Source organism: Rhinichthys klamathensis, unplaced genomic scaffold, assembly GCF_029890125.1.
Source record: "Rhinichthys klamathensis goyatoka isolate OS25496 unplaced genomic scaffold, OSU_Roscu_1.1 h1tg000446l_1, whole genome shotgun sequence".
Lineage (NCBI taxonomy): Eukaryota > Metazoa > Chordata > Actinopteri > Cypriniformes > Leuciscidae > Rhinichthys > Rhinichthys klamathensis.
Genome location: NW_026606941.1, coordinates 1,994,245 through 2,017,725, shown reverse-complemented (window position 1 = coordinate 2,017,725; position 23,481 = coordinate 1,994,245). Strand labels below are relative to the sequence as shown.

The following is a 23,481-nucleotide window of genomic DNA, read 5'->3' as shown; positions in this document are numbered from 1 at the left end:
ATGTTATTGTAAATAATAATAATTCCATTTTAGTAAAACAAATCTTTGGAATTATTGTGCATTCTCAGTTATGCCCACAACTACTGTTTTAAATGGATCATACTATGTCTGCTGATAATTCCTATAACATAAAAATTAATCAACGCTTTTCTATACATAAGTCACGTCATGTTGGACTGCCTGAATTTAATGATATTACTCTGATTCAGTTTATAATTTATGGGGGTGGGGTGCCGCCCGCAACCGGAAGCGCTTTTTTCTGTAGAAACACGTGGTTGGTTAGGAGATAAATTCGGCCTCATGCCATAGTAACATCCTTTCTGCTTGCAGTTCTCATTGGTGTTGTAACGTTTGTGTGCAGTCATCGAAATATTTGTTTTGAATTCCATTTTAGTTGTATTAATACCTTAGCACTAGTTTTGTTGCCATTTATATAGTTTTTTATATTAAAAAAATATATTTGACTTATTTTTAACTTTAGACGAAAAGTGGGTAGTTCACGGTCGACATGCTCTGACCGTTTTAGAAAATATAACTTCCATAACTACAGGTCAAAAGGATGCGTTTTCATAACCATACCGGTGTAATGGACCCGTTGGAGCGTATTCTGTAAGTTTAACCTTTGATTCATATTTTAGAGCAATATTGAAAGCCAATAAGTTACGTGTTTTCAATGACAAGTTTTGTTGGTTGCTGAATTGTCAGGTGCATCTGCTTTAACTATATCCAGATGCCGCATGTTACACCCGGCTGTATTATTGCTGTAACGTTTTTGCCTGAACCAAGTGCGCAGCTTCTCAACCTAGACATGATGATTTTGCAGTCCGTGTTTCACCTGAATCTAATGATTACAAACCTACTGCACTGACTGGTTAAAGCTGCGGAATAAAGCTATGAGATGTTATGGTTCCCTCAGAATACATTCTAATGTGCGATAATTTGTTTATTTTACAGGGACCCGCCTTTATGGAAATGGTGAGTCCAAATCTCATGTTTCTCATGCTAATGTCTTGCACAAAGTTGATGAACTGCATGCGTCCGTGTTTATGAAATTCAGTGATTTCTTGACATGCTCTGAAAAAGTGCTCGTTGTTTAAAACGAATCTAAGTTTAGTCTGAATGCTCTAACATCATTGCTAATATTCTGCAGGAACCTCAACTTATAAAAATGTTAGCATGGAGGTGTTCAATAAGGTAGGTTTTTCTTTCATTCTGACCTTGAGTAAATGCATCTTTAAAGACCAGTCTGAGATGTTAATAGTCTTCAATGTAAGTTCCATAATATTCATGCCATGTTGTTTTTTTTCTGGACCAGGCTGCCTGTGCCTGGATATGATTGTGATTTTCTTTGCCTTTGCTTTTCAGTGAACATTTCAGCTCACGACCCACAAACCCTGAGCCTTGCCTGAGAGGAAAAAAGTGAGAAATAAATCTTTAATTTTACAATCAAACAGAGAATAAGATGCAACATAAAGGGGGGATATTTATCTGTATGAAAGCAGATTCTATTTATAGTATGACTTTCACATGTTTGCAGCCAATTAATAACAATAATAGCCATCCTGTGTACGCGCATGCGCTGTTAGAGCACTTACAAAACAGATCACCTCAAGAAAAATTTAAATAACTTTCCCAGTGATTGATAAATTAACCCAGCCGTGTCATAACATGGTCACATACAAAGGTTTCAAGATATTTTAGGACATGAGTTTAATATAGCAGAGCTGTTTCTATCCAAAGATGCTCTGTTCCAAACCAGCAAACAAAATGTGCAATTTTTGTTGCACTATCATGCAGTGAAAATTGAAATTTGACTATCGACTCTCATGCTAGTAGAGTCAGTTTATTCTGACAACTTGCAGAAATCCACTTTCCTATCTTTCGCCTACGAAAGCTGTATGTCGTTTACCACGTGATCCACACAAATTGGAGCGTAACTGCAGCCATGTTAAGGACGGCAAGTTACCTTTTAACTGAACTATCAGCATTGTGCAGTACTGAACCATGCAACAATATTTCATGCCAATTAGTAATATTAAGTAAAATACAATAATAGCACACACTGTAACAATTCCCTTTTAGTATAACAGATTTATTAATTTATGCCCACAACTACGGTTTTAAATGCGTCATACTATGTGTGCTGGCAATTCATACAACACAAATTAATCAAAGCTATTCTATTCAATTCACATGTCGGTCTGCCTGAATTTAATGCGTTTTCTCTGGGTATTGTATGTCAAAGAAACAAGGACTAGATATAATAAATGAAGACCCTGAATCAGAAGTGCAGTCAATTGAAGAATAGTTTGCAGTTTCATCAGCAGAAGTCCGCTTCAACACTCACAAGGAGTTCGTAGGCCGCTCTGCCATACATTCACATTTTCACAGCAAGAATACCTTATACAAGTCTCTAAACTACGTCATTACTGCAGGTTGAATGGTTCTGATTGGCTAAGAAATGGATAAACTTGGGAAATGGCTGTATAATTGGAGATGTGCTTCTGCCTATCTGTCCATGTGTGGATGATACCAGGACCCTTGTTTTAGGCACTAGGTGACCTTCCTAGGTCACAGTCAGATATACGTTTCTGGGCACCAGCTTGTCAAGATCCAGTCATACATCTCCCCAGGGTGCCAGTTGTTCACCTTACCAATACTGATCTGTAACAAAGAATACCTACACGGATACACCGCTTCAAGGTTGAAATTGGTTGAGCTCTGGCTCTAACAGGATACTTGCCCAAAACATACTAATGACATGTTCTTCTCACAGTTAGAGGTACAGACAGGCTAGTGATTGAATATAGAAAAGTAAATGCTTTAACTAAGAATTGGTCATGTAAGTGACAGGATGAAGTGACCTCGGATGTTTTGGTTGGCTAGAAGATTAAATGTTTTAACGCATGCCTCTCTCAAAAATATGGAGAGCACAATCCAGTAAACAAGGTAATTATATGATTAAGTATAATATCATAAGCTTGAAGCAGACATATTTAAATAATTTAATATGTAGAAGGATCAATATTGATTTAATACGTTGCTTTTTAGTCCCTCATTAGATATACATTGAAGCGGCAGTGGCTTCGGAGTCCAACCCTTCAACTATGATAGTTCATAATTTGTGGGGGTGCTGTAACCAAAAGCGTGTTTTTGTTTGTTTTTCTCCTCTCTGTAGAAACTTGGTTGGTTAGAAGATAAATTCGATAAATTCCTTTCTGTTGGCAATTCTCAATGGTGTTGTAACATTTGTGTGCAGTCATCGAAATATTTGTTTTGAAATCCGTTTTAGTTGTATTGGTACCTTAGCACTAATTTTGTTGCTTTATATATGGGCTTTAAGAGATGTTAATTTTAGACGAAAAGGAAGTGGACCGCTCTCTACGGCCTCTGACCGTTTTAGAAAAAAAGGATATATATATATATGAGAGGGCGTGCACGCTATATAGCTACAGTTCAAAAGGATGTTTTTATAATCTTAATATGGACCCATTGGAGCGTATTCTGCGAGTTTAACCTTTTGATTCATATTTTAGAGCAATACTGAAAGCCAATAAGTTATGTGTTTTCAATGACAAGTTTTGTTGGTTGCTGAATTGTCAGGTGCATCTGCTTTAACTACATCCAGATGCCGCATGTTACACCCGGCTGTATTATTGCTGTAACGTTTTTGCCTGAACCAAGTGCGCAGCTTCTCAACCTAGACATGATGATTTTGCAGTCCGTGTTTCACCTGAATCTAATGATTACAAACCTACTGCACTGACTGGTTAAAGCTGCGGAATAAAGCTATGAGATGTTATGGTTCCCTCAGAATACATTCTAATGTTTGATAATTTGTTTATTTTACAGGGACCCGCCTTTATGGAAATGGTGAGTCCAAATCTCATGTTTCTCATGCTAATGTCTTGCACAAAGTTTATGAACTGCATGCGTCCGTGTTTATGAAATTCAGTGATTTCTTGACATGCTCTGAAAAAGTGCTCGTTGTTTAAAACGAATCTAAGTTTAGTCTGAATGCTCTAACATCATTGCTAATATTCTGCAGGAACCTCAACTTATAAAAATGTTAGCAGGGAGGTGTTCAATAAGGTAGGTTTTTCTTTCATTCTGACATTTAAGTGCATCCTTAAAGAACCGTCTGAGATCTTTTTATTCTAAGTCTGTGTATTGTTTTTTTTCTTTGTTTAGGTATTTACTGGCTTTCTACTATGGAGTTGATTGAGGTTTAATTTCTCTTTACATAGGCCTGCTAGAGACAAAAACAATTCTATGCTACCTAACATAAGAATATATAATTGTGGCTTGTAGATTTGTCCATTTTGAGTTGCATGCTGTCTTGTTAGTTTGAAAGGCAATATATACTGTCAGTGATGTAAAGACTTGAAACTGCTACAATAAATTCTCATTTATATCTGGCTTAATTCATGGTATGAATTTAATGCTTATTCCTATGAAATTGGATTTCAAACTGTCGAGTCCTGAAGTGTTTGCTTTCTGCATTTGAGTTTGTACTACCGACAAGTGGAAGCACAAAGTATAATTCTAAAGTGCATTTTCTCATGCTCATGTAATTTCATAATCCCACTCCTGTAAAAGTAAACGTACACACTGCTGTGAGGTATAAGTACTCTTTGTGCATATTAATTATATTTACATGAGAATACAATACATATGCAAAACCACTCCAGATTTACCAGGATTGTTTTAATGTATAACAGCATTGCAACATTGTAAACAGTTTGCAAACTTGAAAGGTCATTTTATTATGAAGGTGAATTAGCTCATTTATATCAATGGAGTTAAATGCATTTTAAATGGCTGCTTTATGAATTTGTCCTGGTGTTTATTCCCTACAGTATCAATAAAAATGTCCTGTCCTAGATTACTTTGGTTATCCATTCCATGAGGTTTAAAGTCTGATAACCTCTTTGGTCTGGCTTCTTCGGGCACCATAGTCCAGGACTGTGCCCTCAAAGAGTCGGGCCATGAATGCCAGGCCGTCAGCTTTGATGTAAGAGCGTCCAGCAAAGGCGTAGAGGATAGGATTGGCACAACTACTGATAAAAGCCAGAGCGGATGTAACCGCACGGCTGGACTGCGAGATATTATCCAATCTGGGGATAGACAGAGAAGGAGGTGGTTGACTTTTGGAGAAATATCTGTACTTTAACATCTTTAACACACCACTTACCTTTTTTGGGTTGGTCCCTTTTGTATAAGTGCTGCCACCACCTGACCAGAAGACAAAGGATAATTCATTCATACACTTGTTACAATATAATTCCTAGGATTTGGGAAGATTAACAGATTTAAATAAAATAAAGAATACTTACTTGCACTATATTAATAATGTGATAAGGAAGCCAAAAAATGCAGAACGTCACAATGATGGCTTGAATAAGATTCTCGCATCGTATCCTTCTCTTGAACATGGTCTGTCTGAGGCGGCGAAGGATACACACATAACTGCTGACTATGATCACATATGGTACCAGGAAGCCCACCACTGTCTCAAGTGTGTACTGGAATACCACCTGTTCATAATGAGATTATGTATGAATTATGACATTTTGTAAGGATAATGCACAGTCTGCAGATCATTATCGAAAAATAAACATGGATCACCCAGAGTAGTTTATATTATATTCATTCTACCGTATATTATACAGTAATATTAAACAATGAAGTTTTCTGAGGTAATTTTCAATATAATTAATAACTAAACAAAATGTTCAAAGGTTCATCATATAGATTACAATAATTTCTCTGGTATGCATTTATGAGCAGCTTGTTTTCAAACATATGTAAATATATTCAAATGTTTCTAGAGTTGTATATTCTTTAATAAAACAAAAGTTCTTAAAAATAATAATTTCACAATGAAATAAGAACTTTTCAAATAAATATTACAAAAAATATTGTTTACACCTTGATGTGTTTTTTATTATTATTATTAATTTAACTTAATTTAAATAATATTAATTAATCCTAGAGCCCTGTTAGAAGTTAGAAGCCCCGGGCCCATTAGTTGAGAATCACTGGTTTATATGAAAAGAGAGCAAGTCTGCAGCGTGAAATATGAGAAATATGAAATGCAATACTAAGCAGTTTGATACAGCATTGCTATGGACGATAGATAGACCAATCATAATCAAGTATTCAAGCATCAGTGGAGCAAAGAGAAACCACTCACATGCTGTGAATGCTGGTGATGAGTTGCACATATTGTGCGTTTCTTTCCATGGTCATTCTTTGTTGTTTCTTCTCTGAATATCAAAGCAGGAAGTGCCAAAAGAAATACAACAATCCACAGGCCCCCGAGCACAAGTAATACCATCCGTCTACGAGTACAAGCAGTCAAGTATGTGGGCCACACCACTGCCACTAGTCTGTGTAGACTCATCAGCGTAATGATCATAATAGAAGCGTACATGTTTGTATTGCACAAGTAGAAAAGCAGCTTGCACATGACACCTCCAAATATCCACTTCTGCTTGGCAAGGTAAATTATAAAGAAAAATGTCAGACACATCAGACAGCCGTCTGCACACGCCAGGTTGAAGATGAGCAGGGTAGTGACGGAGCGTTTGCGGGCTCGTGCCAGGATGCTCCAGATAATGAAGAGGTTGCCAGGAACACCCAGGAGGAAGACGATGCTGAGGATGAGGGCCCCAAAGGTAACAGAAATATTGTTACCCACAATGCTCCCACCCTCAGGATCGTTTGTTGTCGTGTTATCCATGGAGGTGTTCCCATTTTCTGATCCCATGAGGAAGGCGTCAGAAGAACTGATGGAATCAGAAAGCAATGTTATTCGAAGCTGGAAATTGTTTCATAACCTATAACCCTGCTAAAAATGTCTTTAAAAAGTGTCTAAATCCCTATAAAACCAGTCAACAGACTATCCTGACAACAGGCAAGACTAGCAAACTAGCTTATAGGATAGATTATTTATTTATTTATGTATTTACTTATTTACTTTGTATCCAGCCTCTCACGGAGACTTCAGATGCTCCAATCACAAAGCCTATGAAGTGACGACTCTACACGGGCGATATGGACTCTCTATGGTGGACGGCACTGATCCTCAACAACTCGTCTTAAGACCAGCGTGCATACTTGGACTTCCAAAATAACTCTAAATGTTCCGATCCAATCTGACTTGTAATGCTGCCCGAATCATGCACTGTTCCTACGTTGGCCAGAGGAGAACTGGCCCCCCGACTGAGTCTGGTTTCTCCCAAGGTTTTTTTCTCCATTCTGTCACCTGATGGAGTTTTGGTTCCTTGCCACTGTTGCCTTGGCTTTTGGCTTGCTTAGTTGGGGACATTTAACATTTAATATTCAATAATATTATTGATCTGCCTTACTTAAGGTGGACGTTGACGCAATTTCTTTTAGAAACAAACTTTGTTATATTGTTTTCATGTTATCACTGTGAAGCGCTTTGATACAATCTGTATTGTAAAAAGCGCTATATAAATAAAGGTGACTTGACTTGACTTGACTTATTTGTCAGCTGTTATAATTTTTTTATAAACTGAAAAAAATGGTGTAGGATTTACTTTCAAACAATTTTCACTCTGCTTGTAAATTTCACAAATAATTAATAAGAAATGACAAGTAACACATTGAATCAAACATGACATGTTGATGTAGCCTATAATAAATTGTAAGGTACTCCACTAATCTTGAAAAATATTTGAAAAAAATAACTAAACTTAACATTGTACTTTTATTTTCTAGACTAACTTGAAATTATTATTAGCACATGATCAGGTGGGGTAAAAAATTATTAAATTTGAGCATGTTACCTAATTCAGATTATGTACGATGAATTATTGAGGGGTTTTTTTGTTTAGTTTTTTTTTTTGCTTCAGTGGGCAAATAAAGTATGAGCCAGCATCAAGGATGGGCTCTCAGCCACCATGTAATTATTGAAATTCAGCCAGTAATCTGCCATCAATGAAAAAAACATGCATGGAAACAACGTGCTACAACTTGCTGTGATCTTGCGCTCAACTAAAGCCACTTATGCTGTGCTGTAGAGGATCACGTCCTCACCCTCATCCCAAAAGCTCTCTTCTGCTATCTAAAAGTACAATTATTATTTTATTTTTTTACAGCAATTGTCAAAAAAAGAATACCTCATTTAAAGTCAAGTTAAAAGAACACAGGTAAAGCAAGGCATTTAAAGAAATAGCATTGGGAGGATATTCACAAATTGAACTGTGGTGAACCTATTCAGTATTGTAATCCCTACAGTGTAAGAAGATACGATTGTCCAGTCGGCAATGTCATCAGTTGGTTCTGATTACGCACGTTGTTGACCTCAGAACGGCAAAGATGAGTGAAATTGAGAAATTGGACAGAGTTGCGTCAACAGAAAGTGGCCTGAAAGGACAAAGATGGAGATGCAAAAATACAGGCAGATTATGAGAAATAAGACTGTAATGTATTTCCACTTTGAAAATCAAATTTGTAACTCACCAATACACTTGATTAGATCCGAATGGCTGAAATGTATTTTCCCTGAAGTGACCAGATGGACCTGGTTAGCTTGTGTGGTCTCCGAGTTGGTCTCTCTACTTCTTTCCCCTGTCTCTCAGATAAACTTTCACATCTTATTCAAAAAAATGTAAGTTAGTTTATATTGTTTTTCAGTGATCTCACTCTATCAAATTTAATATAAGCTATTTAATAATCAATACTTATCATTGCCCTACTGCTTCTTTCTGTTACTAAACTGCTAGTCTTCTGACACATCGTGTTCAAATTTACTCCGCCACACCATCCTCTTTCTCCTCCCTATGTTTCGACACACCAATTTCCATGTCTTTTTTTTTTTTAAATGAAAGTACAAAGTTATTTTTTCTAACCTGCAGGCTACAGCATTCCAGAAGAATGCGGAAAGGAGTGGATGAGGTGTGTATCACACAGTTACATGCCTTGGCATGTTTCCTCTACCTGCTCTTACTTGCTTTGACTTTTCTGATAGTTCTTTACCACTTTTTTCCTGGCACAATAAATATCTTGATTTAAAATCCACAACCCACCCAATATTCACCAAATATGAATATTGAGAAAACATTTTTGTTTAAGAAAACATTTTTGGGCAGGACTTGATTTTGTCCATCAGGAATTGATTGGATGGTTGTATGATTTGCTATTGCTGTGATCTTTGGGGAACCCAAAATTATTCTTTTGACGAGAAAAAGGATGTCATTGAATAAGGAATTGGTTTTTTTACACATACACACACACACACACACGCACACGCACGCACACACACACACACACACACACACACACACACACACACACACACGAGATATGTCTTTCAAAATATGGCAATTTAAACATTCCCCAAACGGGAAACTACTAATATATATGAGACATTTGTGTGTGTATGTGTGTGTGTTTGTGTGTGTGTGTGTGTGTGTGTGTGTGTGTGTGTGTGTGTGTGTGTGTAAGAGAGAGAGAGAGAGAAAGAGAGAGAGAGGGGAGGGGGAGGGGGGGACTTAGCGAGAAAATACACTTCCTTATTTCTGACCTCTGGGTCATTATTCAGTGACCTGTTTCCCATGAGAAACAAAAGCTTCTCCAAACTCTCATGACTGGGTTCAATGGAGCACCAAAGTGAGCAGCTTAATCATTGCTTTGCATGAAGTTTACAGTTACTCAAATTTGCATATATGTCATTGTGACGTGATTGGAGGCTGTGTGGGAACTAAACATACTAGCTATCTTTGTTGTCCACATGATGGCAACATTCTTCCATAAATATGCTTTTGGATGGTATAGTTGAAGCCAGCACAGATTGCTGCTGATGAGAAGCTCATGCATAACTCTGATATTTATATAATGAAATGGGCCACCTCACAATCAAGCCCTGTGCTTACAGTAAGACCATAAGATCCCATTTCAAAAAAGGCTTGTATTCTGTATATGCTCTATTCTCTCGCAGAATTATGGCTGTTCCCATCACTAAATTAAATGGGAATGTAATTCCAGTACTGATGAATCCCAGCCAGATGCCTCTGTACATCAACTTATCAAGCAACAGATGCCATGGAAAGCTCACTTCTAAGCATCAAACTTGAGACAAGCTTTAAAATAAGACAAAAGATAATTATTGTGAGAATTGTCAGAAAGCAGAAAGAGGGAGAGAGAGAACATGTTTATTTAAGTTTTTCATCTCCCGTTTCAGACAGAGTGCAGACTACAGAGGATAATGAGAAACAGATCTTACAGGGGGAGGGAAAGGAGGGAGAACTGGGATAAAGAGTTGGGGAAAAGGAAGGGGAGGGACATAGAAGGGGGAAAGTATGATGAGGGGGAGAGAGAGAGAGAGAGAGAGCGAGAGAGAGAGAGAGAGAGAGAGAGAGAGAGAGAGAGAGAGAGAGAGAGAGAGAGAGAGAGAGAGAGAGAGAGAGAGAGAGAGAGAGAGAGAGAGAGAGAGAGAGAGAGAGAGAGAGAATGACTGTAGTTATGGCGTCATAGATGGACAAACTTTCAGCATCAGTGTCTTGTCTAAAACAAAAATAGCCACTATGTTTAAGCATGTGGAAAAGGAATATGAAATATGTTTTTCTCAGAACCTGTTTGCCAGACAAGACTTTTGCTGGTGTCTGTCCAGGGAATTCTCTATTGGGCAGAAGAGAATGTGTTTCTGCTTTTAAAAATGTGTGTTGGAATAGATTCTTGTGGGTAGGCTATCATAAAGTTATACTTCACAGTTCACCCTAAAATATGTAGTTGTACTCACTGACCAATCAACACACTTTGCAGCAAAAGCGGGCATGTAAAGTTAAGGTCTGTTGATTGACAAGTCAAATAGCCAATTGGGAGAGAGTAACGGTACTGAGGAACCCGCCCAAAGGCAATTAAGGGTAAAGAACGAAAAAGAACTACATATAACTTTTTTTGTCCTATGCTGGTGGAGGAGTGATGGTATGAATGTAAATTCTACGGATATTTGTTATTGAACGTGAACGTATGTGGGACTTGAGGCTGTGAATATGGACTGTTCTGGACGATGGAAGTTCGTGAGATGAAGTTATAATAACAGACTGTCACGGAAATCGCAAGCGAATCTACAGGGAAGAAAAGGTTAGATAAAGAGATGTGCAACTGTTAAACAGCAAGAGCTATGCGGAAATAAAAAAATGTGATACTTCAACTTGAGGATAACTTTTAATTCTTTAATGTAGCCTACAAGGAAGGCGCACGAAGGAGAACGTGGATCGCGCACAGTGATATTCTGGAAAAGCTGTATGGCTCCCATTAGTTTTAGACGGAGACGATATTGAGAAGTGAGAGAGGGTCAGTGATTTCTCTGTCGCCGGTCTCGGTCGTACTTTTCTCGGAGTCAGAGATGGGGGCCGCGCCGGGCTCGGGATGGGAGGAGGGAGAGTTCGAGTTCAAGCTCGTGTTCGAGGAGGATCCGCCGCGCCAGAGCCGCTGCGGCCCAGAGGAGACCGAGAGCGGCCAGACGCATCATGAGCCAGCCGGTATGTGTGAAAGATGAAAGGGTGGCGAAGATATAGGTATTGGGATAGTGCATATGAGTGGTTATAGATCTAGGCTGGTAACCGACGTTTTAGGTGCAAAAACCGTAAATCATAATCTATATTAAATGATAACTGTTGTCCCCTTGAGCAGTCAATTCATTTATAATAGGTTGCTTTAAGTAACAGTTACAAGTAGCTTTGGATAAATTATTACTGTTTCAGTCATTATATCAGAATCCTACAGAATATGCACAATATATAATATATACATACAGGGCCGGGCAAAGACCTTTTGAGGGGCAAGTGCTGAAACGTGTGTGTGTGTGTGTGTGTGTAGGTCTAAATATTTTAGACCTACACACATATTTAGACTACAGACATATTTTCATTTTCTGAATTAAAAGTATTTATGTTATAGTATGTCTAGGTGGTGTAACTACCCGAACAAAACCTCACAAAAAAACATCCATCCATAAAAAAGATGGCACATGTAGTTTGGCTCATTATTATTATTATTTAAATGTGCTGTGAAGCGATGTTGCATTATATAATATTAATATTTTGAAGAAGAAAAAAAGTTTATCTGGCAAATCATTTTGTTGTCACGTGACAAGAAAATCATAAACAGTGAAGACCTTCATGGCTGTGTCCTGGTCGTTAAGTTAAAACGATTTTTCACCTTTTATGAAAGGGAACACTTTGTTCAGGTCGTAATATAAAATCATGGCTCAGACATTTATATTCATACAATATTTTTTTACATTGACATGTTTAAAACGTTTTTACAAATAATGATAAGTTGTGGACACTAGTGAATTATAGGTGGAAGGAAAATATTTGGGGTTTTTTTTACATGATGATGGTTAGACCAGTTGACATTTTTATATATAGTTATTACTTCAATATTTTTTGTGGAAAAATGTTTAATATTTTTTTAAATACATGAACTTGATTCTTATTTGTCATTGACCCATTGGCAGTACACTTTTTGTGCATATTTTAGGACACTTTTTGAATGTCTTTACTTTTAAAAAAGGCACAAAACATGGAATTTTTCTAAAGAATTCTTACATGTTCTTGTAGTCTGACTCACTGCCCATGTAACTAAGTTTTATCTGCTGAAGTGTGCGTGTGTTTATGGGTAAGTGTGGAGCACAGCGCAATGTGTTTTTAATCAGCTGTGCGTGTGAGCAGAGTTAACAGCTGCCATCTGGACCCGAACCCTCAATCTCTGTTTACTGAGCATGCATTTAGATACCTCCCTCCAATATTCCCTCCTTTTCTCTGCCCTGTTTCCCCCTCCTGGCACACATTTTGTTGTACACCCATCCTCCGCCTTCATATTGGCATGAAGTTGTAGAAACATGCACCTCAGGTTTCCGTCCACACACACCGCATCACTTTGCTGCCTTTTACCGCAAGTGCTTTCTTCAGATGTTTACTATGTTCTTAAGTGTTGCCATATATAATTATCTATTTATTTGTGCCCTACATCATATTAACAACTTTAAGGATTAAAACTTGCTGAGTAGGTTCTAAATTTTGAACTTTAGAATTGCCCCTACAAACATTTAATTTGTTAATCATAGTTTACAACAACAATAGAGCAGTGACTGCAAATGAGGGCTTTTACCAGTGCGATAAGTTGATTTTAAAGTAGCTTTTATAATATCTGAAATATTCTATCAGACAAATGTGTTTTAAGTGTTAATTTAAGCTCAATTATCCTAAATTATTAAGCTGAATTATTGTGAAGCACAAGGGTGGGAACAAAAAAGCATCCTCAAGACAAAAAAACTTTTAAACTGTGGCATTTTTGTGTAAACTGTTATTGCTATGCTAATGATTTGGTGCGGCAGATTGTAGTTTTGACTTTTGAGAGTTGAGAGATTTCAGAAATCACCCCATTTGGAAAACCTTGTGGATGTGTTCTGAGGTAAACAAGTCTGTGTGTACTTGTGGAAATAATAAATGACGTTTCCACAAAGGCTTCCCTGTGTTTGTTATGATTTTCTATTGAGTGGCTTCGTGTCTCATGTTTCAGCAATTGTTTATCCCATATGCACATACTTGCAGCTCAAAAAGCATTTGATTTGCTATGTACAATAATCTTCTTTTTTTTTTGCCACCAGATACCCACTTGACTTCCACACAGGCTGTCCAGCCCATGGGTATCCCCTTGCCTCCACAGTCAGCCGGCCGCAGAGCTGGGATGCATTCGCCACCCCCCAGGCGGGCATTAGTCAGGGAGTTCAGTGGCACTTATGAGAGTCTGCCAGCAAGATCAATACAGGTGGGAAGCACATTTGCCTGAATTGTAGATTTCTAGAACATCCTGATACTAGGATAATGTTACACATTGTGATTAATTATGGCAAAATAAATCCAGATGTCTGGTTTTAATTTCAGGAGTTCATTTTTGTTGCCCAGTAATGTTTATTGTGAACAGAATCAGTTGCCAGGACCTGACCTGGATTTTTTTATTTTGGCACACAAGGTCTGTAGATAAATGTCAGAGTTCAAATTAAATTTTAGTGTACTTTAGCTTTTAAAATCAACACAAAACCAGAATCGACCCTATTTATTTAATACATGTTTCTGGGCATATTGAATGTCATTTATCTGCAAATTACTATCCAAAACAAAACATGTTTGTCTTTGTAATTTTGTTCTGATGGTTAAAAGCAAGACCTTTTTTTTTTAAACTCAAAAACATGTAATAAACAGGGTTGCAAATAGGATGTAGAATCAAAAAAAATTCTGGTTCCGCTTCTGATTCCTCATAAAAGTTCGGGTTCCTTAATGGTTCCATTAATGATTCTTGTAGTACTTTTTTGGGGGGAAAAGACATTTAGAAAAAAAATTCCATTCCATTGTCAAATTATGAGAAAAGCTATAATTATTATTTATTTATTTTATCTTATTTGTTCAAATAATATAACATTTAAAAAAGTTATTGCAAAAGATGTGTGACTTTTTAATTGACTTTCACATTTTAGAGGCAGTATAAATGCAGTTCCACATTAGCCTTTTACTATACAACAATATTTAACAAACAATCAGGTAGCACATTTTATTCAATAATATTTAATTTAAAAATTAAAAACATTATCATATGAATATTGCTGTTATTGTCAACTAAAACCTGAACTAATTGAAATAAAGCTGAAAGAAAACAAAATATAAATATTAGATAAGAAGCTTAAACTTAAAAAACTTTAAAGTCCCCCTGTAGTCAATCATTTTATCCCTTAAAACTCATCTTTGATCACCAAAATTACATATCTAACCGTTTTTTCCTTGAAAAGAAATTCTTCATGCCTTAAAATAGCTTGAATGTAACTTTACACCCTTGCCTCATTTACTATACGTGGTTCTATGAATATTCAAATGATCTCCGCCTCCACTCACTCACACCTGCTCAGAGATCCACTCGTTGACGATCAGTAACAAGGTAGTTTGTGACATCAGAAACACCAGCGATTTCAAACCCCGTTTTAGAGACTGTCTTTGGTTCACTGGAGTTTTAAGGAGAAAATACTCAGCAATGGTGTTGACTTACAGTATGAAATTACACATGGTTTGTCTTAAAGCATATTTAAAACACCACATTGACATATAAACAATATAAAAAGCTTGATTTTCACCACAGGGAGACTTTAAAGGGTTAGTTCACCCCAAAATGAAAATTCTGTCAGTAATTACTCACCCTCATGTTGTTCCAACCCCATAAGACTTTCGTTCATCTTCGGGACACAAATTAAGATATTTTTGATTAAATCTGAGAGCTGGATCACTCCTCCATAGGCTTCTTAAGGGATCGAAACTGGCCGGCCTAAAAGTTATGAAAGACATCGTTAAATTAGAGTGACTACAGTGGCTCAATCTTAAGTTTATCAAGCGACGAGAATACTTTTTGTGCACAAAAAACAAACAAAAATAACGACTTTATTCAACTTTTCATTTCCTTCCTAGTATTCTCGTCGCTTGATAAATTTAAGATTGAGCTACTGTAGTCACTCGGACTATTTTAACGATGTCTTGCATAACTTTTGGGCCTGCCAGTTTCGATCCCTTAAGAAGCCTATGGAGGAGTGATCCAGCTCTCAGATTTAATCAAAAATATCTTAATTTGTGTTCCGAAGATGAACGAAAGTCTTACGGGTTTGGAACAACATGAGGGTGAGTAATTACTGACAGAATTTTCATTTTGGGGTATATGATAATAATAAATAAATGTTCATAATAATAAATGTTATAATAGTAATACAAAATAGCACTGCATAGTCAGTAACTACACTGATTTAAAACTAGGTAGTTGTGAACTGTATGTGTTTGATTTACTAAAAGTAACATGCATAAAAGTCACATAGTTTGGGAATCCAAACACTGATTGTGCTGTATATTTTTGATTCACTAAAAAGAACTGCATTCATTCATAAAAAGGAAAACATTGCTGTCTGTTTTGGTCATGCTGTAGATTCATTAGTTGTGTTGCAGCGCTGTTGTGGTAGTTCAATAATATCACAATTTGTTTAGGTTTCAGATTCTAGAGTGCTTGAGTGCCCTAGTATCCAGATCACCACTATCTCCCCTGAAGATGACTCAGGCCCAGCGAGGGGAAATTACTGGGACAGTGGGGGTGGCTGGGACAGGGAGCGTCTATTCCTGCCCCTGCTGGATTCCTACCGTGATGTCATAACAGGGGCAGGTTCCCTCAGCCCCAGCCCCAGCCCTGCTTCCAGTTCCTCATCTCGTGGATGGCTGAGTCCAGCTTCCAGCTGTGATTCTCTCCTGGTGGAGGAGGAGGAGCTGAGTGAAGCTGCTGCCCACTTCTGCCTATCGCCCTCCTCGCGCCCTACGTCTCCTGGGGGCAAAAAGCGCAGGAACTCCCCAATGGCCTCCCCCAGCACCTCCCGCAGAAGCAGCTACTCTGAGGATCTCTCTTCCCTCCCAGACGCGGGAGAAACCTCAGCTCAGTCTCAGGCTCCAGCAAACTGTGAGCTCAACATCCCACAGAAGACCAGGAAAACCTCCCTGGAACAGGTGATCCTCTTGAAATCCTTAAACTCACTGATGGTCCATTCTTGGTAATCAAACAGAGAAATGAATGTGTTATTTGAAGAATTATCTCTGTCACGTGACCATCTTGCTGGTTTCTGGGTGTTCACAATCTGTGTGCCAATCCAGGTGTCATCAAGAGATATCGAACCAGAGCTGATCCCCATTCAGAACTCTACCTGCCCCCTCCCAGAGGTCGCTCAGCTGAGAAGGGATGCCCCCACACTAGGGATGGACTACCTGTCTGTGCCTCCTGCTCTGGGCTGGGGCAGAACCAGGGCCAGCGCTCACAGTCCTCTCTTTAGGTTAGCACACATCTCTTATGTTTCATTTTCAATTTTTATATTAAGGAGTTGTTTAGAACGGAATACTACCTAATATTTAAAATAGTATTTGAAACAGTACGCAAACATTTCAACTGCAGTACACTACATTGATGTCACATGACCTCATCAGGTTGTATTTTTAAATAATTTAAGTTTAAAGATAGGGCAGGGTAGGCAATTTTTGGTAACACTTTACAATAAGGTTTCATTTGTTTACATTAGTTAATGTATTAACTAACATGATATAACCATGAGCAATATATTGGTTACTGTATTTGTTCATCTTAGTTAATGTTAGTTAATAAAATTCCAGCTGTTCATTGTTTGTTCATGTTATTTTCACAGTGCATTAACTAATGTTAACAAATACAACTTTTGATTTAATAATGTATTAGTAAATGTTGAAATTAACATTAACAATGATTAATAAATGCTGTAGAAGTGCAGTTCATTATTAGTTCATGTTTACTAATGTAGTTAACTAATGAAACCTTATTGTAAGGTGTTAAACTTTTTTTCTTTACTGACACTTTTTATTATACTGGTTGAAACTCTCTTCACATCCTGATAGCAATCATTAATAGAAGTGGTCTAAATATTAAAACATGTATACTCTATCTATCTTCTGTGGAAGTCTCAGGACCAAAAAAATGTGCCAGACCATAACTCAGTTACAACTGAGAATGGTCTGGTTTTAACCAGGCTAATCCCACAGTGTAATGCATACAATTTGACATTTCATTTCCAGTGTGAATGATAAAATAGAAGCAATATCAATGATGTTATGATCAGTGAGTCATGATCCACTTTCTTAACTCAACTGATTATTTAATCAGACTGTTAAAAGCTATGACATTTTTACACAAAATTGCCAAAATTATAAACTTATACAATTTTCTGAATTAAACATGCAACATGATGAGGTTATGTGACAACATACTGAGGTCATGTGATAAAAATGTAGCATACTAAGCCTACTGTTTTGCTCACTACTTTAGATTTACATTCTGATAGAAATCAGAATAATGTCTTAGATAATCAACTCTGCTTCCTTAATACTTCCACAGATCTAATGCACTGCCGCCACTTGACTGGCCACTTCCTTCACAGTTTGACCAGTATGAACTGCGTATAGAGGTACAACCCAGACCACACCATCGCGCTCATTATGAAACTGAAGGAAGTCGAGGAGCAGTAAAGGCATCACCTGGAGGCCATCCAGTGGTGAAGGTAACGCTAATAAACTATAATTAATTTACAATCCTGTACAGTATGTGCCGTTACTTCATAGGTGCGTGACTTGCTTTGTAAGTGTGTGGCATTTTACCATTCAAGAAAGAAAAACTATCATATTTCAGTATTATTAACAAAGTGTTATTGTGTATATATATTAGGGCTGTCAAATGATTAATCACAATTAATCACATCCAAAATAAAAGTTTTTTTTACATAATATATGTGGGTGCACTGTGTATAATTATTTTATATATATAAATACACACACATGCTTGTATATATTTAAGAAATATTTTCATGTATATACTGTATATAGATTTATATATAATTTATATTATATATAAATATAAATATTTTATATATAAATAATATTTTTTTCTTAAATATACATGCATGTGTGTGTATTTATATATATATACAAAATAATTATACACAGTGCACCCACATATATTATGTAAAAAAAAACTTTTATTTTGGATGTGATTAATCGTGATTAATCATTTGACAGCCCTAATATATATATATAATATATGAAAAATTACAGGATACACAAGTGTGTGTGTGTGTAATTTTCTGTTCTATTTCTGTATTTAGATAATAGATAATTAGATATAGAGTATAGATAATATATTTGAAATAATTGAATTGATATCAATTTTTTGCTCTTTTCTCTCTGTCATCCAGCTCGTAGGTTACACTGAGAGACAGCCGCTCTCCTTACAGGTGTTTGTAGGAACTGCTGATGACAGATCAATACGTCCTCATCCTTTTTATCAAATACATAGGTAAAACACTTTCATATTTCACAGTATTGAACAAAAGTGTTTTTGGTTGATCCATGGCTTGACATGTGATATACTTGTCTCTCACACAGAGTAACAGGGAAGATGGTAGGCACAGCTAGTCAGGAGAGCATCCAGGCTGGCACCAAACTCCTGGACATCCCACTCAACCCGGAGAACAACATGACTGCCCTGTGAGAAAGAGACATTTGACCTCTGATTAAATGTCATAAACACCTCAGTAAGTGCTCATACATGAATTCCTGTGATTGCCTCTCAGCATTGACTGTGCAGGTATTCTAAAGCTGAGGAACTCCGACATTGAACTCCGGAAAGGAGAGACGGATGTAGGAAGAAAGAACACTCGAGTGCGCTTGGTGTTCCGGACACACCTCCCTCTGTCTCCACCCATCGTCCCCCCAGGACGAGTCTTAGCCCTGCAGGTGGCCTCTTTACCCATTGAATGCTGTGAGTGTAGCAAATCACAATTATGCATGTTTAACTGCAACTCCTATGCGTAAGTTACTTCTGACTTTCACTTTTTAATTTCGTCCTATACACTTTTTAAAAGTGCTTTTTGATGAGGATACATAATACTGTTTCAAACATCAAGTCAATTAAATGCTTTTTATCTTTTTTTTTTTTTTTAATGAAACGTCTTTTTATAAATTAAGCACAATTTTCTCTAAAATACCAGCATCATTTAGTCACTCTGTACACACTGAACAATCTTCATTTGATGTTTACTCAAATTTAAGCTTAAATGTATGCTTGTTTCTGTCTGCAGCACAGCGCTCTGCACAGGAGCTTCCTGTAGTGGAGTCTGTCAGTCTTACTTCCTGTTCAACAGAGGGAGGGGAGGAACTGCTTCTTGGCGGGACTAACTTTCTACCCACCTCCAGAGTCTTCTTTATGGAGAGAGGATCAGGTATTCGAGTAGGCCTACAATAATGCACATTTTCATGAAATTTTTTTTTTGTAAAGCTGTTTATCTTTACACCTACTTTACACCTTTACACCTACTACACCTTTTTCAACTAAAACCGGAATATTTTTCAATTAAACGACAACGGCGTTTTGGGGGATAAAAATGCAAACTTTTGAAGTTTTTGAAAACAATACTGTTTTTGTCATCATGTAAACTACAAAAACGAGAATTTGTGAAATGGTGACTTTATGTGCATGCGTATTACGTGTTCAGTCAATGTGACATCGCCAACTACTGGCCTGGCATGCATTATACAGCGTTTGTATTCGTTTTCGTGGATCCGTGTGAACGGGGATCATTTTGACAACATTGTCGTCTGTAGTCCGTTTTTTTGTAATCTGTTTTTATAACATTGTCGTTTAAATGTTCCTTAATACTTTTATTTAGCCAGGATGTATTAAATTTAAAAGTGACACTAAATACTTTTAAATTGTTACAAACAATTATATTTCAAATAGATGCTGTTGCGTTTTGTAAAGCTGCTTGGAAACAATCTATATTGTTAAAAGCGCTACATAAATGAAGGTGACTTGACTTGACTTGACTAAAGACGGGAGTAAATGTATATTTTTCATCATAGGAATAAATTACTTTACATTTTAAAATGTATTAAAATAGAAAATTGTTAAAAAAAGAGAGCATTAATTAGCATAAGAGACCCCAAACTTTTGAACGATAGTGTACATTATAGCTTACATGAGCGCATAAGGAAGAAAACACCATAATATCACAAAATCAATGATGTTGTTGTATTTATTTTTATTATTTATTTCTAGATGGCAAAGTCCAGTGGGAGGAGGAGGCGCATGTGGACAGGGACAAAAGCAATGAGGTAAATCGACCATATACCTTAACTATGACTCTGTGAGTTAGAGTCTGTGTAGAACTTGAAAGGAAATGGACTAATTCTGTCTATATTTACTTATGGTCCAGAATTTGCTGTGTGTACGAGTGCCAGCCTATAATGATCTTTCACTGAACCACCCAGTATCTGTCTGCCTGTACGTGTCCAATGGGAAGAGGAAGAGGAGCAGCACACACTGCTTTAAATATCTGCCCAGTGAGTGTTACAGAGGTAGCAGTTAGCTGTGTTTTTACATGGTAGAATCCCTCTGCGCATGGTATTAATCGGTGCTGTTGACAAGAAATGCAAAATATGTCTTTTGCATGCCATGTGTAATAAAGAACCTGTTCTCTTTCATAATCTAAAAGCGTGTTCAACTCAAACATCATGTGCTGTTTTGACCTCCATTAAAGTGTTCCAGATAGCATCACAGAAGAGCAATTTTAATGTATTTCTCTTATTTTTTTAAGAAATTCATATTTTGAATAATATTTTTTTTTCAGTAAGGATGCATTAAATGGATCAAAAGTGTCAGTAAAACATTTCTAATGTTACAGAAAATTTCAACTGTTCTAAAATAAACTTTGTTCATTAAAGAATCCTGAAAAAAATTGTATCATAAAAATCAACAAAAATATTAAGCAGCACAACTGTTTTTAGCATTGATAAGTGTTTCCTGAGCACCACATCAGCATATTAGAATGATTTCTGAAGGATCATGTGACACTGAAGACGCTTCTGAAAACTCAGCTTTGCCATCACAGGAATAAATTACATTATTTAATATTACATATAAAATATTCTGAGTGTCATGGTACATCTTTAATGTTGTGTTATACAACTCTATGTAAATAGATAAACAAAATATATTTTCTAATGCAAAACCAGCTGAACCAATGTTGTGAATTCAGGGGAGGGGAAATCTGTTTGGCTGACCAATGGTAGATGGGGAGTGCACAGGAAAGTCACTAAATGTCATAATATGTCCATCTTGGCTTCTGTGTTTTCCTCATTTTCTAGTCATGTTTAAAGAGGAGGATCCACTCCTATCCCGTCCCTCCATCTTGCCCCTGGAAGGGGTGACGCTTTGCCCTATGGAGAGCGGCAGTACTGTCGACATGAGGTCAGACCTATCCATAGATGACAGAAGCATGTCTTTCCACCTCCCTCCATATCCCAGTGAGTACTCTTACTCCTTGCACGGCTACCAGGAGGACTACTGCCGGAAACCAGAGGTTATCGAGGACGGTGGAGGTCGAGGTGCCCTGACCGAAAGACATCCTAGCTTTGAGAGCCTGGAGCTGGGTTTCACAGAGCTTCTTCCTCCTATGTACCCAAGAGCCTCACAACCTCTTTCCCCCTCCCCGTCTCCGTGGCTCGACTCTCCCTATCTGTCCTCTTCACCTTCTCCCTCACACTCTTGTTCTCTGAGCCCGTTCCCTGCCAGCAGTCCGATCTCCACCTCACCTCTTCCTCCGCTCTCTCACTCCCCATATCCACACTGTCCTTGCCCTCAAGAGATGTGCTCCTCGCCTCCTTCCAATAGTAGCCACTATCAGGACCTGTGTCCACCCCCATACGGCCAATACGAGAGCTGGGAGCACCAGATGCGCCCCGCTGAAAGAGACACCGCTTCTAGCCTGAAGTTGGAGGGACCCCCGGACTTTACGGGCCCTTCACCGATGCAACATATCACATTAGAGGAAGGTGGGTATGATTGATTTTATGTGTGATGCTAGGGATGCACTGATATTAAAATTCAGACTGATACCAATTAGCCAATAATTATTTTCATGTTATGGTCCATGGTCCAATAACCAGTAAATGGCTCATTTTCATATTCTATACTAATATTTTTGTCTAAAAAAATTTAAAGATGCTTCTTCGCAAGAATCATGTGTTGCTCTGACCTCTAATAAAGTGTTGCCGATAGTATCACAGAAGAGTTTTTTCTCTTATTTCTTTAAAGAAATTATTTTTTTATTCTGCAAGAACGCATACATTCAAATAAATGCTGTTCTTTTGAACTTTTTAAATAAATCTTGAAAAAATTTTATCACTGTTTGAATTAAAATATTAAGCAGCACAACTGTTTTCAACATTGATAATAATAAGAAATGTTTCTTGAGCACCAAGAACTTCTTGTGTTTCAGTGTCACAAGTTTCTTAATGATGTAATGTAATGAGTAATGATGCTGAAAATTCAGATTCGCCATCACAGGAATAGATAACATTTTAAAATGTTTCAAATAGAAAACAGTTATTTTAAACTGTAACAATATTTCACAATATTACTGTTTTACAGTATTTTTGATTACATACATGCAGATACATCATGATAGATCTGTATCAATCAATTAAATGATTTCTACCATAATTTCTCATCCCTGCAGTGACTGAATTCATCGGAGAGGATATCAGATCCTTTCAGATGGAGTCACACATGGACAGTCGACCTGGATGACAACATCCTCCCAGCTGTAGTTCAATAATAATCAGTGTATAGATAATATCATATCAACATTTTCTGTATAATTTTTTTTATGGTATATTGCTAAAAATGGCAATAATAATAAAGACTGTGCTACTTCAGTGGGGAATCTGTGGTAAAACAGAAGGCAGGCATGCAGTTGTAAGTATGTAACTGTTACTGCTTTCTGACTGCATATTTGAATGGAACTAATGTTTTTAATCTGTATGCAAAATAAATTATCATTATATTATTATG

General features: G+C 37.1%; 2 protein-coding genes across 4 annotated transcripts; one reads left to right on the top strand and one right to left on the bottom strand.

The window, feature by feature from the left end:
* Nucleotides 1-4,685: 4,685 nt before the first annotated feature.
* On the bottom strand, nucleotides 4,686-8,705 carry ltb4r2b (leukotriene B4 receptor 2b). 3 transcript variants are annotated; one of them, XM_056236352.1, is made up of 6 exons: nucleotides 8,494-8,705; nucleotides 8,267-8,397; nucleotides 6,197-6,791; nucleotides 5,337-5,537; nucleotides 5,195-5,235; nucleotides 4,686-5,117 (listed from the first exon to the last, which is right to left on the bottom strand). In XM_056236352.1, the coding sequence occupies exons 2-6, from the start codon at nucleotides 8,302-8,304 to the stop codon at nucleotides 4,913-4,915; spliced, it is 1,080 nt and encodes a 359-aa protein (XP_056092327.1). In that variant the 5' UTR covers nucleotides 8,305-8,397; nucleotides 8,494-8,705; the 3' UTR covers nucleotides 4,686-4,912. The 3 variants fall into 3 exon arrangements, with proteins under 3 accessions (XP_056092327.1, XP_056092328.1, XP_056092329.1); XM_056236353.1 differs by having other exon boundaries at nucleotides 8,326-8,397; XM_056236354.1 differs by lacking the exon at nucleotides 8,267-8,397.
* A 2,469-nt stretch (nucleotides 8,706-11,174) lies between these two features.
* Nucleotides 11,175-23,481, top strand: nfatc4 (nuclear factor of activated T cells 4). The gene is made up of 13 exons (XM_056236343.1): nucleotides 11,175-11,516; nucleotides 13,649-13,809; nucleotides 16,056-16,562; nucleotides 16,707-16,882; nucleotides 17,971-18,133; nucleotides 18,824-18,924; nucleotides 19,014-19,115; nucleotides 19,202-19,389; nucleotides 19,709-19,849; nucleotides 20,686-20,741; nucleotides 20,843-20,969; nucleotides 21,774-22,460; nucleotides 23,147-23,481. Exons 1-13 carry the CDS (start codon nucleotides 11,381-11,383, stop codon nucleotides 23,215-23,217), a joined length of 2,616 nt encoding a protein of 871 aa, XP_056092318.1. The 5' UTR covers nucleotides 11,175-11,380; the 3' UTR covers nucleotides 23,218-23,481.

Bases quoted from the DNA above. Each gene is read 5' to 3' on its own strand.
- nfatc4 (XM_056236343.1), top strand. From the start codon at position 11,381: ATGGGGGCCGCGCCGGGCTCGGGATGGGAGGAGGGAGAGTTCGAGTTC. The intron at 16,883-17,970 runs GTTAGCACACAT...ATACTTCCACAG, and splicing joins GCTCACAGTCCTCTCTTTAG to ATCTAATGCACTGCCGCCAC. The intron at 18,925-19,013 runs GTAAAACACTTT...TCTCTCACACAG, and splicing joins CCTTTTTATCAAATACATAG to AGTAACAGGGAAGATGGTAG.
- ltb4r2b (XM_056236352.1), bottom strand. From the start codon at position 8,304: ATGACATTGCCGACTGGACAATCGTATCTTCTTACACT. The intron at 5,538-6,196 runs GTGAGTGGTTTC...CATTATGAACAG, and splicing joins ATCACCAGCATTCACAGCAT to GTGGTATTCCAGTACACACT. The intron at 5,236-5,336 runs GTAAGTATTCTT...TCTTCTGGTCAG, and splicing joins ACATTATTAATATAGTGCAA to GTGGTGGCAGCACTTATACA.